Below are 14,234 nucleotides of genomic sequence, written 5' to 3'. Positions count from 1 at the left end.
GACCCCTATCCCTAAGCTGGGTCAGATCCCTGATCCTTTCTTCTCAGCTCCCAGCCAGTAGCTCTATCGCTGCACTTACCCCAATATGATGATGTTTCAGTATCTCACTAGAAAAGGCTTAACTTTGTTGTGCCTCTCGTATCTGCCGAAACCTATGGGCTAATTTGCAGAATTATGTTTTTCAGTGCATGGAATAAAATACATAGGATTACAAAAGAAACCAATTAAATTGAAATATAGTTCTTAACTCCAGACAACCTCTGAAGTATGAAGTCCTTGAGTGCAGGAACTCTGTCTTCATCTCTGTACTGCCAGTGCCTAGCACAAAGCCTGGCACGTAGATGGTACTTATAAATGTTTATTTAATGAATGAACAGAAATATAGATGGCTACTGCCAAGTCAGCCTGAGGAATGATTCATTGCAACTGCTTGTGCACATACCAATGGCTTGCATATTTCTCACGCTGTCTGAGATCATTTAGACCAGGGCTCTGAGGAAACCCCCACACAACAGGTGCCACAGCAGCTAGCAATAATGACAGGCTATTGGAAGACCAGGAAAACAACAAAGCTTGTGTATTTCCACCAGCCGGAATATTCAGATAGTGCAAGTAAACAGGCTCTGTCTTTAGGAGGAAAAGATCTCTTGACTTTGGAAGCATGATGCTCATACTGCTTTAAAACACTACCAACAACAGCTGACAGAAGAAAGAAAGGAACCTGAGCTAGTGTGTGGGTGTTCTCCAGGGCTCCCCCTCTGTCCTGAATCGGACCTTGCATCTCTGGGAAAGAGAAAAGTGTCCCTAAAAACCACGATAGGGGTGACATGTGCCTTCCTAGGGTCAAGTAGCAGTTTTAGGCTTAAACTGAAATTTTGGTTTTGTTTATGTACCATCAGAAAACCTAAAGAAGCAATAATAAAAGCCATTTCCCTCGCTAAAGGGCCAAAGGTTTGTTCTAAGCTGATTGCTACATCTATTGAACATTTTGAAGAGAAAAGTAAAACCCCAGACAATTTTAAAGCTGAAAGCCACAATTATATGGGGTTAAGAAATCTCACCCTTAAGGCTTTTAAGATTGCCCTCCCAAGTTAGAGGGCTTCTTTAGCTATTAAAGCCATCTGAAAGACGGCAGAATGCAGTCTTCACTTGCTTGACAACAAGGTTTCCAACATCTGTTGGAAGAAACATGGCTTCAAGTGGGTGCCCTCTTAAAAAAAAAAAAAAAAAAAAAAAAGGAAACTATAAGCCAAAGTTTTGCTTTTAATTAAAAAAAAACAAAAACAAAAACAAAAAATCCTCCCACTCCTAAGGTGTGTGCTTTCTTTTTGACCTCTTTTTCCTTTAAATTGTCTGCAGTTTCCCTATATTTTATCTAGTGCAGTAAACAATGCAATCAAAGAAATAAAAACCAGGGTCCACTCTTGCCCCAAACACTGAAAATGGTCAAAGAGCAGGAATCACAGCACAGAAAATGGCCCAGCTCTAAACATACAAACAACATAAAAAAAATAATAATAACAACACCCCCCAAAGATATTATTATTGACATTCCTGGTACATTTCCTATAATATAATGTTGCAGACAATGCTTCTTTCCCAGGGAGTCCAGCTCGCTCAGGAGGAGACATCTACTTGTTGCCTCAAGATAAGCTGGGGCTGTTGAGTCTTCTCTGCCAAGCCTAAGGTGTTTTGTTTTGTTTTGTTTTGTTTTTTGTTTTTTTGTTTTTTAAGAGCTCAATATCTCACAGAAACATCTGTGGTATAAATGAATCTAAAAGAGGATGAAGGCAGGCAGACACCTGTCACTGTTCTCCAAATCAGCCAAAAAGCTGAAGAGCGTGGGATCCAGGAGACAGATGCCATTAACAGTTGAGGGATGGAAGGGAGAACAAGAGGAAGCACCAAATGAGTGGCTGCTTTTGGTTCCAAAGCCAAAAAAGGGCCCCACCAAAAAGGGCAGCTGGTCTGGATGAGGAACTACCCTGCACCCGGAGTCATGCAATAAAAACTATGGCCTTGGAGCCCCACCTCCATGACAGCCACAGTCCAGGAACCAGAGAAATTTACACCACATCACATAGTTTGCAAATGAATGGATTGATCCTAGTTTAGGGGGGTTAAGTGCTTTGACAAAATTGGGGAAGGAGGGGAAAGTGAGCTTGAAACCCAGATTTCTATTTCTGCAAAGTCACAGGCCCCAGGCCCCTGATGCCACTTGCTCCACAGAGATGTACCCTTCCACTTATTACTGGCCTCTCCTCAAAATGGCACCCATGGTAGTAACCCCTTAGAGATATCAAAAGGCATCAGTTGCACTTCTGGAAGTAAGATAATTTCCTTGCCCCATCCTGACCAAAGCACTTCCCTTTTCAAGCTGCTGCTGGTATGCCACCTTCCCCTCCCAGCACAGTTCAACTTGCTTTTGTTTCGGAGTTTTGCACTAGCCTCTGAGGGCCCTTTCCAGCATACAAAATAAAGTATCCTCTGCATCCATGTGCAGGTGGGTTGCCTTCCAGTGTCAGATCTGCGTCCCAGAGTTTGGCCAATGCATCTTTACAAAAATAAAACCGCACGTGTACACAGACAGACTAGCCTGGAAAGGGCTTTCCGGACAGGGTTTCTGGTTGTCTTGATGCCTCCCCTAAAAGAACTAACTTTCTTTGCGTAAAAGGATTTAGACATTGAGTGACCTACTCTCAACTTCCGGAAGGACAGCTTGTTTTTGTCCGTTTTTCAATGAGGGGGAGGGAGGGACCCAACATTTTCAGTTAGAACAATGAGATTTTGTTTTAAAAAAAGGATCCTATGTGGAAATGAGTGGGACAATGATAAAAATAAACAAATAATTAAAATTCCAAACCAAAGCATATCTCCTGGCCCTGAGATCCCCAGTTAATCCTCTAAGACCACAATCTCCACATTGTGGACTTGATGCTGGTGGTCTTCCATCTCAGCCACAACTTTCTCCTCAGTCCTCAGCTCTGTCTCCAAAATAACTGCTTTGCCCTCAGTATCCTCAGCCTCTGGGTCTGGGGCTGGGTCAATCTCAATGATGGTCTGCCCATCTTCCGAGGTGCTTTCAACAGCCTGGATTGCCGAGGTCAAGCCGGACTCCATGGCCACCAGCTCCACGGGGCTCACCATGGTGGTCATGTTGCCCAGGGTACTCCCATCCTGCATGGCAGTGGAGCTTAGCAGTGCTAAGCTAGATGAAGGATGGATGGTCACTGTGTCTGGTGAGCTGCTCTTGGCAGAGGAGACCACTGTGGCATAGCGGAAGAGCTGAGGGCCAGAAGGCAGTGTGTGAACAGTCACAGGACTGGAGCCCTGGCTGAGGGTGGCCACTGGAATATTGCCCATGGAAAATGACTGGCCCACTGGGGTGATGGTGATGGGTGAGATGACTGTGAACTGAGGCTGCTGGACCGGAGGAGAAGGGCTCAGGACTGTGGTAGAAGCTGGCCGCTGGAGCCGGGGCCTTTTTGGAGGCTTAGGAGTGCTCACAGGCATCAGTACCACATTTTGAACGGTCTGGGATTTCAGCCTGTGATCCTGAGCTTGCTTCTTCTGCTCTTCCAACTGGCGTTCCAACTCTGTGGAAAAAAAGACAGACTTTGTATGGAGAGAAGTATAGCCTTGAAGAGAGTAAACGGAGTCAGGAAACCTGAGGTCTTATTCTGGTTTTGCCACTGTGTAGCTTCATTGTTCTCAAAAGAAGAAACCAAACTGGATGATTTAAAAAATCCTTGCAGCCATTGCATTTCATTGCTTGATTATAGGCAGGGCAACGATTCAGAATCTTTCTCGGGCTGTGATCCTACTATAGCTCAACCCTAGAAGCACCTGTGGCATTTTGTCACCTGTCACCAAAATGCAAAACAAGCCTCCAGTTGATTTTACAGCTTATAGATACCCACCTCGGGTCTACAGGTGAAAATAAGGAATATCTGCACAATCCCTTTGGAACTAACATGGGCCTACAGAGGAGCTACAATGGCTGCTCCCCACCTACCCAAAAAACAAAACAAAACAAAACAAAACAAAACAAATGATTCCTAAACTGTTTTTCAAGACAGGATCATCTTGCTGGTAACCTTAGTCTACCAATGGTCTTAGTCTACCATTAGCACCCAGAGAAGTATACAGAAAGTTACAGAAGTCTCTAGGAATTACAGAACTAAAAGAGGTCTTAGAGTTTATTTTTTTAATGTTTATTTGAGAGAGAGAGAGAGAGAAAGCGGGCGATGGGGCACAGAGAGAGACAGGGACAGAGGATCAGAAATGGGCTCTGTGCTGACAGCAGTGAGTCCAATACAGGGCTTGAACTCATGAGCCATGAAATCATGACCTGAGCTTAAGTTGGACACTTAATCAACTGAGCCAACCAGGCACCCCTCTAACACATTAATTTTAACAGGGATCCAAAGGGGTAAAGTGACTTAAGGTCACAGAACTTGGGCCAAGGCAAAAGTCTTCTGATGACCAACCACAGAAGTGGTGGGTGTGCTTTCCCACCACAATATGTCTATCACTATCCCTCTCCCAATGTACAATCCAACCTGGTGACCACCACTGGTGAGTCTGGTTCTATACCAAAACTTCCTCTATTGCTTAGTACCTGAGAAGCATTCAACAAATAATCAGTTACAACTGTAGGGCACTTTGTTCCCTTTGGAACACCAAGAGCAAGTTAATTCCTTGCTTGGAATAAAAGGAGTAAGTAGGAATCAAGAACATTCAAAAAATTTTAAATACTGCCTTATAAGTTACAAAATATTGCATTTTTTCCATTGTCAGTAGTAAGCAAAGAAATGCGAACCTCAAGAAGATAACAACTACATCTATAATTTTTTAAAAAGTTAAATCAGAGAATATTTTAAGTAACAGCATCCAACGTTTGTGTGCTCAAAATGGTGACATAAGTTGGTATAATCTTGGAAATTTGGCAACAGGTCACAAAAATGCATAAAAAAAATTTTAATACCATTTAAAAAAAATTTTTTTTAATGTTTATCTATTTTTGAGAGAGAGAGAGAGACAGGGCACGAGTGGGGGAAGGGCAGAGAGAGAGGGAAACACAGACTCCAAAGCAGGCTCCAGGCTCTGAGCTGTCAGCACAGAGCCCGACACGGGGCTCAAACTCACAGACCGTGAGATCATTACCTGAGCCCAAGTTGGACACTTAGCTGACTGACCCACCCAGGTACCCGATTTTTTTTTTAACTTTTTATTTATTTATTTATTTATTTATTTATTTATTTATTTATTTATTTAATTTTTTTTTTTTCAACGTTTATTTTATTTTTGGGACAGAGAGAGACAGAGCATGAACGGGGGAGGGGCAGAGAGAGAGGGAGACACAGAATCGGAAACAGGCTCCAGGCTCTGAGCCATCAGCCCAGAGCCCGACGCGGGGCTCGAACTCACGGACCGCGAGATCGTGACCTGGTTGAAGTCGGACGCTTAACCGACTGCGCCACCCAGGCGCCCCTTAACTTTTTTTTTAATGTTTATTTATTTTTGAGAGAGAGAGAGAAAGAGAGAGAGAGAGAGACAGTTAATACCATTTAACCTGAAGCTTAGTCCTGGGAAGTAGTTTAAAAAAATTTTTTTTAATTTTTTTAATGTTTATTTATTTTTGAGAGAGAGAGAGACAGAGTGTGAGCAGGGGGAAGGGCAGAGAGACAGAGAGACACAGAATATGAAGCAGGCTCCAGGCTCTGAACTGTCAGCACAGAGCCCGACATGGGGCTTGAACCCAAGAACCGTGAGACCATGACCTGAGCCGAAGTCGGAAGCTTAACCGACTGAGCCACCCAGGTGCCCCTAAAAAAATTTTTTTTATGTTTATTCATTTTTGAGAGGTGGGGGAGGGGCAGAGAGAAAGGGAGACACAGAATCCAAAGCAGGTTCCAGGCTCCAGGCTGCCAGCACAGAGCTGGAACCCATGAACCATGAGATCCTGACCTGAGTCAAAGTCAGTCGCTTAACCAAGCCACACAGGCACCCCAATCCTGGGAAGTAGTTTAAAAGAGCATAAAAAAGAGGCACCTGGGTGGCTCAGTCCATTAAGCGTCCAAATCTTGATTTCGGATTAGGTGATGATCTCATGGTTCATGGGTTCAAGCCCCACATCTAGCTCCACACTAAGCCTGTGGAGCCTGCTTGGGATTCTCTCTCTCCACCCCTCCTTCGCTGCCCCTTCCCTATGCATGCGCATGCACACGCTCGTTCTCTCTCTCCCTCTCTCAAAATAAATGAACTTTAAAATATTTAACGTATATTTTATAATATAAAAATAAATTTAAGACAACATAAATTGTTCTTCTCTTGCTGAATAATCTTTTGCCTTTTGGCTTCATGACTGTAATATATCTTACATCATTCAAAGGGTGATAATCCATACCTCTGACTTGTTTTATATTTTTCACCTGCCTTACCTCCCCAAAACCTTTTTTTTAATTCTCTCCAGGTATAAGTGACAGCTCCCTTTCTTCTTCTACCATACCCACTATATGCCTCAGTTACTACTGATAATTCCTTGAATTACTTAAAGACCATGTGGAGAGTGGGGCTGTCTCAGTCAACATGATATTTCTAAAACCTAGTCTGGCACTAGCACAAATTAAGTACTTGATAAAAAGAGTTAAATTATTTATGTGTTCATAAGTTATGATTACTGCAAATAATGGAGAAGGTGCTAAATTTATATTTATCAAAAGATGCAGTATCAATAATGTAACAAAGACAAAGGCCAATTTGTTTCTTCTGCCACTAATGTTATTGGATTAATGGAGCAATTGAGCAGACATCTTAATCCTCCAAAAGATACAGAAGGAGGAAGAAAGAAAAGAAGCCAGTCCCAACAGAAGTCCAAAAAGAAATGGCAAGACTCAAGGATATTAGTATAATATCATCTAAGAAGAGACAGAAGTTATACACACCTGTCAGAGTGTAGAGAAACTGCTCTTCTCCCTGCTCTACTTGGTTCCTCCTGTTGTCCAAAACCTTCTTTACTGTGTCCATCAGGCCAAATGTATGTGCTACATTGTTGAGAACAGCAGCATCTATTTAAAACAAAGACATGCCTGTCAAGTTAAAACAGAAGTGTTCCCCCAGCTTTCTGTTGTTCTGCTTATAAATATGAAACAACCCAGAAATGATGGGACTATTCTAATTACATTTCTAAAAAAAATTAGCCAAGATTTATCACATGTATAATTAACTTTGATTTAATTGTTACAAATTTATACATATTTCCATATAAATAAATACAAAGATAAGAAAAAATCCTGTATCTGGCTGTAAGTTATGACTTTTGGTTTAGAAAACACGGTGACTGTGCTAGACAGAACTAAGTTTGAATCTTGGGTTTACAATTTCTTCCTATCTGTATGAACTTGGATAAGTCATTTCAGTCCTTAGTTTTCTCATCAGAAACAAAGGGGATTAATAATACTTACCTGGCAAGACAGATACGAAGATTAGAAATATCATATTTTAAGTGTGGAATGGGAACTAGTATGCAAGGTTATTCATAGTATTATCTCTGTTCCTTTTTATACAAAACTTCTTGAAACAGTTGTCACTAGTTGTGGTCATTACTTCCTTAACTCAGATCACTTCTCCACCTACAACTCTTTTCCACAGTCATCTCATCCAGTTCCATGCTTTTAAATAACACATGCATGCTGAGAACTCCCACATGCAGGTCTCCAGCCCTGACTTCTTTCCTGCATACCAGATTCATAATTCCATCTAGCTCAGTGACATCTCCATTTGAAGGCCTCATAAGCATTTAGCAAGTCAAAATTCATTTTTTTCTTTCTTTCTTTTTAAGTAAGTTCTATGCTTAACATGGGGCTTGAACTCATGACCCTGAGACACAAGTCACATGCTCTGACTGAGCCAGCCAGATGTCTCAACTCAAAACTAATTTTGAGGGGCACCTGGGTGGCTCAGTTGGTTAAGTGTCCGACTCTTGATTTCAGTTCAGGACATCATCTCACAGTTCGTGGGATCAAGCCCTGCGTTGGGTACCACACTGACAGTGCAGAGACTGCTTGGGATTCTTTCTCTCCCTCTCTCTCTCTGCCCATCTCTCTGTCTCTCTCAAAATAAATAAACTTAAAAAGTTTTAAAAACAAACAAACAAATTTTGAGGGGCACCCGGCTGGCTCAGTTGGAAAAGAATGTAACTCCCGATCTTAGGGTCACGAGCTCAAGCCCCACAATGGGCATGGAGCCTAACTGGGGAAAAAGAAAAAAAAAAAAAAAAAAAAGCAGGGGTGCCTGAGTGACTCAGTTGGTTAAGCATCTGACTTTGACTCAGGTCATAATCTCACAGTTCGTGAGTTCAAGCCCTGTATCAGGCTCTGTGCTGACAGCTCAGAGCCTGGAGCCTGCCACAGACTCTGTTCCCTTTTCTCTCTGTCCCTCCCCCACACTCACTTGCTCTCTCTCTCTCTCTCTCTCTCTCTCTCAAAATAAACATTTAAAAACAAAAACAAAAACTTGATGTCCTCTCCCACTGATCTTCATCTCAGGAAATGGTATCATCATTCATGGCTCAGGCCAAAAATGTATGAGTCCTCCTGGATTTCTTTCTTTCTCTTTTACCCTATATCCAATCCATCAGCAAGACCTGTCAGTTCCACATTCAAAATATATCCCCGATATGATTACTTCTTGCCAGATCTACCACTATTCACCCTAATCCATGCCACCATAATCTCTTGTCTAGATCAATTCCTTCAGAAGTCTCCCAAATGATTTCTTGCTCCATACAGTCTGTTCTCCATATAGCAACCAAAGTGATCTTTTAAAAATCTAAAATATATAAATACATAAAAAATTATAAATAGGGGCACCTGGGTGGCTCAGGCAGTTAAGCATCTGTCTTCAGCTCAGGTCATGACCTCACAGTTTGTAGGTTCAAGCCCTGCATCAAGCTCTGGGCTGACAGCTCAAAGCCTGGAGCCTGCTTCAGATTCTGTGTCTCCCTCTTTTTGCCCCTCCCCCGCTTGCGCGCGCGCGCGCTCTCTCTCTCTCAAAAATAAACATTAAAAAAATTTATATTTGTAAATTGTATATTTGTAAATTTATATGTAAATAAATAAATAAATCTGGTGCACCTGGGTGGCTCAGTCAGTTAAGTGTGTGACTCTTTTTTTTAACGTTTATTTATTTATTTATTTATTTATTTTTAACATTTATTTATTTTTGAGACAGAGAGAGACAGAGCATGAACAGGGGAGGGTCACAGAGAGAGGGAGACACAGAATCCGAAACAGGCTCCAGGCTCTGAGACACAGAATCCGAAACAGGCTCCAGGCTCTGAGCTGTCAGCAGAGCCCGACGCGGGGCTCGAACCCACGGACCGTGAGATCATGACCTGAGCCGAAGTCAGACGCTTAACTGACCGGCCACCCAGGCGCCCCTATTTATTTTTGAGAGAGAGAGAGACAGAGAGAGAAAGGCAGAGTGTGAGCAGGGGAGGGGCACAAAGCGAGGGAGACACAGAATCCAAAGCAGGCTCCAGGCTCCGAGCTGTCAGCACAGAGCGCAACACGGGGCTTCAACCCACGAAGCATGAGATCATGACCTGAGCCAAACTCGGATGCTTAACCGACTGAGCCACCAAGGTGCCCCAAGTGTGTGACTTTTGATCTTACTTCAGGTCTTGATCTCAAGGTTGTGAGTCAAGCCCCATGTTGGGCTCTGCACTGGGCATGAAGCCTACTTAAAAAATAAAAAATAGGGGCGCCTGGGTGGCTCAGTCGGTTGAGTGTCCAGCTTTTGATCTCAACTTAGGTTATGATCTCACAGTTTGTGGAATCCAGTCCTGGGTAGAGCTCTGTGCTGACATTGTGGAGCCTACTTGGGTCTCTCTTCCTCTCTCTGTCCCTCCCCTACTCCCATTCTCTCTCCCTCTCTCTCAAAATAATTAAACATTAAAAAATACTAATAAAAATTTAAGAATATAAATCTTATTACATCACTCTCCTGCTCAAAATCAGTATGATGGCTTAGCATCACCTTAAAATAAAACCAAAGTTCTAACAAAGCTTATCTAAACTTTGCTCCCTATTCCTCTCCAGCCTCATCACCTATCACTTTTGTATCTTATTCCACTGTGGTGGAATCAGTGCTTCTATAATGCTTTAAATGTATCAGGCCTATTGCAACTTCAAAGTCTTTGTTCCTTCTGCCTAGAATGTTCCTTCTCCCAGCTCGTCACATGAGACCTTCCTTGACCACCCTATCTAAAAGAGTCATCCCTGCTTTCTATATTACTTGCCTTTTTTTTTACACTCCAAGCACATAAAGTTTTATATAATGTATGAATTATAAAGACACAATAAGATAATAATAAGACACAACTAACAACTTTAAGATCTCACGGACACACAAGGTTATGAGATATCATTATGACCCCCCTCTCTTTTAAGTAAACTCTACCCCCAATGTAGGGCTCAAACCCAATACCCCGAGATTAAGAGTCACATGCTCCACTGACTGAGCCAGCCAGGTGCCCCATCATCATGACCCTTTTGTATCAGATGATTAGAACATCCTTTTACATTATGCACAGCAGCAAGAACTCTATGGGTATTCAGAAACAGCTATTAAGTGAACACAATAGTTCTGGAAACCTTAAACTAATAGAAGATGAGACTTGTCTAAAACCAGATAGATTTTTCCTAATTTTTAGACTGACTCACACTCTCCTTCTCTCTCTCTCTCCATATATATGTAATAGAGAGCATGCTTTCTGGCACCATTTATAAAGGCAAAAATTACCTATGGAAAAAGCATGACCAGACTTGAGTTCAAAACCTCATTATGAACTATGGACAAACAACCTTTATGAGCCTTAGTTTCCTAATCTGTAAAATTAGGATCATAATGCCTATATGCCAGTGTTTTCATGAGGCTAACAAGATCTGTCTACAGTTGTTAACATTTAATAAAATGATCACTACTGCTAGAATTGGTGTACTTACCTGTTACCTGGAAGGGAGCCTGAATGAGCCGCTGCTGAACTCCCCTGAGTAGCTCCTCTATTTCCTTCTGTATATTGCAGACAACCTCTTCCATCAGTCCTACATCAGCTATTCCTTTCCAGAACATCAAAGTGTCCTCTGACACAAGAGGGATAAGACAGAGGGTAAACAAGGGATGCTACATACACCTAGGCACATGTCTTCAAGTTAAACTCGAAATTACTTCAATTTGAAATAATTTCTTGTTGGGCCATTTCTCGGAAAAGGGAAGAAGCTTTTAGGGTACCGGCTGCCTCCTTGAGTTGGCACCCAGTTATTTGGCCTCTTTGGCAACATAGGGACTTGAGATAATTGTCTCAATTTGTCATGGCTCTGGCTATAGGGGGCAGGTATCTTTCTCTAATAAAGATATTACATTAAACAAATATTAAATATTATTTACTTAAATAATTTAAAATTAAATAGTATTTAATATCTTAAAAGTGAAACAATAAAGATATTAAAGATATACAGTTAAGCCTTGTACAAGTCGGTCTGAACTGTGAGCGTTCACTCATATATGGATTTTTTTTAATAATACAGTACAAGTGATGTAAATTTATTTTTTCTTATGATTTTCTTAATAACATTTTCTTTTCTCTATCTTACTTTATTGTAAGACTATAGTATATAATACATATAACATATGCTAATTGACTATGTTTTCAGTAAGGCTTGTAAAGTTTTCGGGGGAGGGGTCAAAATTTACACACAGATTTTCAACTGCACAGGGGGTTGGTGCCCCTAACTGCCACGTTGCTCAAAGGTCAACTATACTCCCTCTAGTACTATACTTGCAAAAATAAAATGAGACAGCTGAATAGGGGGGATTATAAGCTCCCTGAGGGCAGAGGCTATGCCTTTTCATCTATGTTGGCAACAGTGTCAACTGAAAATAGGCAGCAATAAATACTGTTTAAGTGAATTAACGAATGGAGGATGATGTGAAACATCTCCTGGTCCCCTGTAAGTGAATCACCATTAATCATCATCCTCTATACCACCTGCTACCTAATTTTTTCTTCTAACATCTTGCTACTTGGTTTATCTAAGAAACGTTCCAAAGTTGGAGGCTGACAGGATGAAAAGCATTGGACTACAGAGTCAAACAGCTGAATTCAGCTCTGACACTACTGGTGGTGTGACAGGTCTTAGGCAAGCTGCTGAACCCTTCTGAATCTCAATTTCTTCCTATGTAAAATGTGACTGTGCAGGGCTGTTGTTGCATGCATTAAAATACAATGTTTGCAGCTATAATTAGTATTAATATGCATGAGAAAAACCAGCAAAAGTAATTAAGAGGCCTTCTGTGTCCATAATCATAATGGTGAGAAGGGGCACAAAACCCTGCAAGATATCTCAGCCTCGTAGTAAAGTACCTGAAATTTCCTCTGAGTCTTTCTTCACACCCTCCTCTGTAGCCATGGTGACAGCAGCAGTGAGAGCTGAGTTCCATTCCAGCCCTGCCTCTTCCATGCTCTCTTCCGAGATGGCAATCTGTGTGATGCTACCTAAAAGCAGTCCATTAGAGGTAAAGTCAGTGAATTTCATGAAAAAGTCATAGCTATCTTTTATCTCATATAGCTAAAAAAAAAAAAAAAAAAAACCCTGTTATTTTAAAATTCTGGCCTTTTGCCTGTAGGTCCATATATTAAAAACTAGAATTGTAAGCAAGGATGAATATTGGATATTTTTCTTTAATGTTTATTTATTTTTGAGAGAGAGGGAGAGAATGCGTGCACATGTGCAAGCAGGGGAGGGGCTGAGAGACAGAAAGACAGAGTATCTGAAGCAGGCTCTGTGCTAAGAGCAGAGAGTCTGATGCGGGGCTCAAACTCATGAACCCGTGAGACAATAACCTGAGCCAAAGTCAGACACTTAAAACAACTGAGCCATCCAGGCGCCCCAAATGCTGAATTTTCTAAAGAAAACCTGCCTTGCAAAAGAGAATGCTTTCTTCTTACTCTGAATAGAAAGTGAAAGATAACTTACAAAATCACAAAAGAGCAATTTGCTCCCTGAGCAGGTATGTTTTTGAAAGACTGAAAGACACGATTGCCAGGCTGTCTCCCCCAGACTTAGTGAGGATAAGAAGAATCTAAAATGATTTAAGAGAAAAGTATGGTGCTTAGCCAAGAGCCCTACTACAAGCATGTTTGATACTAACCATCTAGAATATCAAAAGTTGCTGTCGTTTATTTATCAGGCTATATAAGAGAAAGCAAGAGAAATGAGACCAAAACAAATCAGAGAAGAAGAGATCCATGAATACCAGATTCACAGATAAAAATAAATTTTGCTATTAATATTGTATAATAACATTTTATTTTTTAATGTTTATTTTCGAGAGAGAGTGGGGGAGGGGGAGAGAGACAGAGAGAGAGACAAAGAATTCGAAGCAGGCTCTGTGCTGACAGCAGAGAACCCAACGTGGGGCTTGAACTCATGAACTGTGAAATCATGACCTGAGCCTAAGTCAGAGGCTGAGTTAACCGACTGAGCCACCCAGGTGCCCCTATTATTTATTTATTTAACATTTACTTATTTTTGAGAGACAGAGAGAGACAGCATGAGCAGGGGAGGGGAGCAGGGGAGGGGCAAAGAGAGGGGGAGACACAGAATCTGAAGCAGGCTCCAGGCTCTGAGCTGTCACACAGAGCCCAGCGTGGGACTCGAACTCACAAACCGCGAGATCATGACCTGAGCCGAAGTCGGACACTTAACCAACTGAGCCATCCAGGTGCCCCTTATTTTTTTATTTTTTATTTTTTTAAGCAATCTCTCCACCCAACATGGGGCTCAAACTCACAACCCCAAGATCAGGAGTTGCATGCTCTACCAACTGAGCCAGCCAGGCACCCCTCATATATTAGGATTTTAAACAAAGACAATTGAGAAAAATCAAACTGATCCAGGTAGATATATGGACAAGTATGGACTCCCCATGCTAGAGGATATCAATAATGAAGCAAAAAAGTAATATTGATATGGACAATCAAAACTAAAGGAATTTTTGCCAAATAAAAAGGAAGTAAATAATTTCATCGTTTTTACTTTCCAAGTGGAAGAATCACATGACCAAAAATTCAAACAGCTAGACATTTTATACTTTCCTAAAGGGAACTTAAGTTCCAAAAGATTTGGCTTCTACTCACCCAGTGGTTACTCACAGAATATTAGAGCTGA

General features: G+C 41.5%; 1 protein-coding gene across 8 annotated transcripts in view; it reads right to left on the bottom strand.

Annotated features, from left to right (window-relative positions):
- Positions 1 to 342: 342 nt before the first annotated feature.
- The window catches only part of GMEB1 (glucocorticoid modulatory element binding protein 1), a 38,278-nt gene continuing 24,386 nt past the window's right edge, over positions 343 to 14,234 (bottom strand). For all 8 annotated transcript variants that reach the window (XM_045476346.1, XM_045476340.1, XM_045476343.1 and 5 more), the window contains 4 exons: positions 12,428 to 12,559; positions 11,010 to 11,147; positions 6,948 to 7,070; positions 343 to 3,596 (listed from right to left, as the gene is read on the bottom strand). In XM_045476346.1, the coding sequence (XP_045332302.1) occupies positions 2,896 to 3,596; positions 6,948 to 7,070; positions 11,010 to 11,147; positions 12,428 to 12,559 (1,094 nt within the window). In that variant the 3' untranslated portion in view covers positions 343 to 2,895. The remainder of the gene's footprint in view (positions 3,597 to 6,947; positions 7,071 to 11,009; positions 11,148 to 12,427; positions 12,560 to 14,234) is intronic.

This window comes from Leopardus geoffroyi, chromosome C1 (assembly GCF_018350155.1).
Source record: "Leopardus geoffroyi isolate Oge1 chromosome C1, O.geoffroyi_Oge1_pat1.0, whole genome shotgun sequence".
In the NCBI taxonomy this organism is placed as follows: Eukaryota; Metazoa; Chordata; class Mammalia; order Carnivora; family Felidae; genus Leopardus; species Leopardus geoffroyi.
This window is presented reverse-complemented; position numbering and strand designations above follow the sequence as displayed.